Source organism: Monopterus albus, unplaced genomic scaffold (assembly GCF_001952655.1).
Source record: "Monopterus albus unplaced genomic scaffold, M_albus_1.0 scaffold362.1, whole genome shotgun sequence".
Lineage (NCBI taxonomy): Eukaryota > Metazoa > Chordata > Actinopteri > Synbranchiformes > Synbranchidae > Monopterus > Monopterus albus.
This window is the reverse complement of record NW_018128242.1, coordinates 405,760-409,963: the sequence shown is the minus strand read 5'-3', so window position 1 is coordinate 409,963 and position 4,204 is coordinate 405,760. Positions and strand designations below refer to the sequence as shown.

Genomic DNA, 4,204 nt, shown 5'->3' with positions numbered 1-4,204 from the left:
TATATAATATACATTTTCACAAAACCATTTTATCTATCTCTGCACTGAAAATAATAATAGACCTGTGTTTAGTTTGAGTGACAACTTGTTGATGTGAGGAAAGTTATGCAATAGATCCATACCTCCAGTGCACAAAAAAATAGTAGCTATTTCTAGTACATTGTATTTACTGTGCATACTATTCATATTAAATAGAATGTGTGACACTGTACTATATATTAAAAGCCAATGTAAATAAATGAATGAATGAATGTCTTAAGCTATGAATACAAAGCTGTCAGGTCTGTAGCAATTTGAAAACAAACTGGAAGCCAGTGAGGACAGGCCAGAACTGGGCTATATGGTCTAATTTACTTATACTTATGATGAAATGAGCTTATACATTCTGACTTAACAGTCGTGGTAAGTTCTGTGTCGTAGAATGAGGTGTGATCGCAAACCCATCTGCAGATCTGCAATCTAACTGCTCATGAGAACTGCATGTAACAGCACAGTGTAAGCTTGATACTGTTACGTCCGTGACCCGGGCCGCCCCATGTACCTCGGTAGCAGGCACATGTAGTTCCAGCAGCTCTGCCCCCACACAGGTGAGGGTGCATTCCAGGCGACGAGGCACACCTGCTCTCCATTATCAGAGCAGTATATAGGGTCAGCGTTGGTGCGTCCTCGTTGCCAGATTATTATGTGTTATCTTGTTGGTAACTACATTTCATGTTCTTGTCAAGGCCTCCAGTTTATGGACCATTGTTTGATCTGCGCTCCTTTCGCAACATTGTGTACTGTTATTTGCGCATTGTTCTGTTGTATCGGTTTTCGTGCCCTTCTCACGTTTAAAGGAGTTTTTGGTTTTTGGACTGCTTTTTGTGAATTGCTCCTCCTCTCAGAGCTCCAAGGCAACCCTGGGACAGCGCCACCATCTTATGTCACACCGCTCAGCTACCAGCGCTGCCTCATCAGGGGACCCACACACCAAACCTGAGATCTCTGGCACCAGTCCCCCCCTCCCTGGACTACTCCCTGGGCCGGCGGCGCACTCAGCTGTTCAGGTCCCCAGAGTGACTACCAGAAACAATCTATACAATACCCGCTGCTTGTTCTCTCTCTGTTCTTATTTAGCGAGCAACGCCTCTCATTCACCCCGGGAGACAGTAGTCCAGTCAACTCAGTGTGCCCAGCTGCTCCAAGATCAGCGGACGAGACCGTCTCTGTTTTGTTTGTTTTCGTGGAGCATTAAATACGTTATTCTTGTCTAGCCTGGGTTCGAATCTGCATATATACTGGGTCCTAAACAACTCACACGCTGCTCGACGTAACAGATACATGCATTCAGTAGGGGACATGCACTAGCTATTCCACTTCTACTGTTTATTCAGTATACATACAAGACATATAATAATTTCACTTTAGGTCTCTGGGTGTTTACTGGCCCTTAGTAAACATATTGCCAATAATTTTTCCAACAATCCCTTAGAGGTAAACAGCTCCAATGACAGGGTGGCAATCCAATCGATCTCAGATCCATCCAATAAGCTTCACAGGTTTGACAGGAATGATGGCTAGCTGTAGTCTGGAGGTCTGTATATAACTGCACTTGCTGGGACTTCAACCTTCAACGCTATGAACTCAAGGTCAGTTACATTATAGATGTACTGTTTTTCATACATTTGAATGTGGTTTCTGACATAGGCCTATTCAGAATCTTTCTGAAATTAATAATTTTGCAATATGTAGCTTTATTTTGACAGTTTTGCACCATTCAAATGAATGAAAAAAAATCTCCTTCAGCATGCTTTCAGCTATTTCAGGTATCAACATGTTCAGCTCCTCAAGGACATTCATACTTTTCTCCAAACCTAATACCTTTGAAATATTTAGCTTTATTTTGAAAATCTTGCCCCATTCAAATGAATGGGGAAATTCTACTTCAGCATACTTTCAGCTATGAAAATGTTTAGCTCCTCAAGGACATTTATGCTTCTATTCAGAGTTCTTCTAAACTTCATACATTTATAATATTTAGCTTTATTCTGAAAATCTTGTCCCATTCAAATGAATAAGAAATTTCAACTTCAGCATACCTTTAGCTATTTCAGGTACCAAAATGTTCAGCTCTTCATGGACATTCATGCTTCTATTCAGAATTTTTCTAAACTTCATACTTTTGAAATATTTAGCTTTATTTTGAAAATTTTGCCCCATTCAAGTGAATGGGAAAAATCTACTTCAGAATAATTTCAGCTATTTCAGGTATCAACATGTTCAGCTCTTTAAGGACATTCATGCTTCCGTTCAGAATTTTTCTAAAATTCATATATTTATAATATTTAGCTTTAATTTGAAAATCTTGCCCCATTCAAATGAATGGCAAAATCCTACTTCAGCATATTTTCAGCTATTTTAGGTAGCAAAATGTTCAGCTCTTCAAGGACATCCATACTTCCATTCGGGATGTTTCCAAACCTTATAGCTTTGAAATATTTAGCTTTATTTTGAAAATATTACCCCATTCAAATGAATGAGAAAATTCTACTTCAGCATACTTTCAGCTATTTTAGGTATCAAAATGTTCAGCTCTTCAAGGACATTCATGCTTCTCTTCAGGATTTTTCTAAACTTTATACCTTTGAAATATTTAGCTTTATTCTGAAAAGTTTACCCCTTTCAAATAAATGGGAAAATTCTACTTAAGCATACTTTCAGGTATCAAAATGTTCAGCTTTCCCAGGACATTCATGCTTTGATTTGGAATTTTTTTTGAAAATTTCCCCCTTTCAAAATAATGGGAAAATTGCACTTCAGCATACTTTCAGGTAGATAAGCCTTTCAGGTGTCAAAATGTTCAGCATTTTCAGGGTGATCCTTCAGCACATAGCATCCACACGCATTTTTCTCAGGAACTGCATTTATCTAGTTTGTCCGGTAATACTTTGCAGAACTACAACCCACAGACTTTTTTTATTGGAAATGAGCAAATTATACCATCAAGACAGGGAATATACATTTCATGGAATCCACGTTATTAGAAACTCACAGAGAGAAAATGATAAATAAAAAGGTCACAGCAGCAATAAATCATTAAACAACCTTAATAAATAAAAATAAAACAGGTGAAGCATAACTTGGCTTCGCATTAAAAAAACTTTTTAAAACAGCATGTTCTGAAAGAGGTCATTTATCAACTTCATGTTACATAGACTTTTTATGGGATTTGATGCTGTTTGATAAAAATTTAAATTCATGTTTTAAAAAGAGGCACATTGAGTGACAAGAGCCCGTCCATTTGCAACAATATGGCATTTACTCAAAAGTAAAACAATCTAAAGTACATACAAAACAAAATATGTAATTAACAGGACTACAAAAAGTCAACGGTTGATGTCACTGAAGATCGACGGGCCCCCCACATGGACAAGAACAATATATATTCTTTTTGTTTTAATTGGGAATAGTTAATTAAGGCACGTGCCCGTTTCAACGATGGACAAACCGTTAACAAGCGGCTGCCACCGGTATAAGCCTCAGCAGCGTGTGGTGATTTAATAAACTGTTTTGCAATAGGGCAGCAATATATTGCATCAGCCCTTATGAAAGGACCCCATTTCTGAGCCCTGGCGAATTACAAATCGAGAGCATATTAATGCCAAACATCTTGTACTAAACACATACGATTCATTACTAGACTAAATGAGCAATAAATCACACTTGATTTAATAATAGTTCTTCGAAGATGGTAACGGCAGGTTTTATCTTTTGGTCAGGCATTAGCCAGAGCCTCCCCCTCGTTATTCTCTTTCGATTCAAGATGGCGGGTGATGAGTCGGGAACTACGCTTGGTCAGCCTCATTTGGCCAAACAAGATCTTAGTTCTCTAGTAAGTGTTCATGAAACTGATTTCTAGCTTTGTTGTTGAAAGTAGCGGTTGTCGGTCAGTCGTGTTGCCAAAACTGTTACGCAAAACATCTATAACGTTGATCGTTGCTGGTGCTGCTAGCCACCCGGCACACGACACTAGGCTCGGCGCGTGGAAACCCAAGAAAACCGCTTTATTTCTGCCCCGAATTTGACTTGGTAAAAAGCTCAAAATGACAAACTGGTTTAATGTGTGGCCTAACATGTTTAAATAGTAGTTGTCTCTCTATTACATGTAAATAAGCAATGCTCAACACGGTGTTATCCAATTAGCTAAATTGAAGTTAAATCTATG

The 4,204-nt window shown here is 38.5% G+C and overlaps 1 protein-coding gene across 1 annotated transcript in view; it reads left to right on the top strand.

Moving 5' to 3' along the window:
• Positions 1–3,613: 3,613 nt before the first annotated feature.
• The window catches only part of eif2s3 (eukaryotic translation initiation factor 2, subunit 3 gamma), a 5,488-nt gene continuing 4,897 nt past the window's right edge, over positions 3,614–4,204 (top strand). Inside the window, exon 1 of the mRNA XM_020585372.1 lies at positions 3,614–3,871. Coding sequence (XP_020441028.1) covers positions 3,728–3,871 — 144 coding nt within the window. The 5' untranslated portion in view covers positions 3,614–3,727. The remainder of the gene's footprint in view (positions 3,872–4,204) is intronic.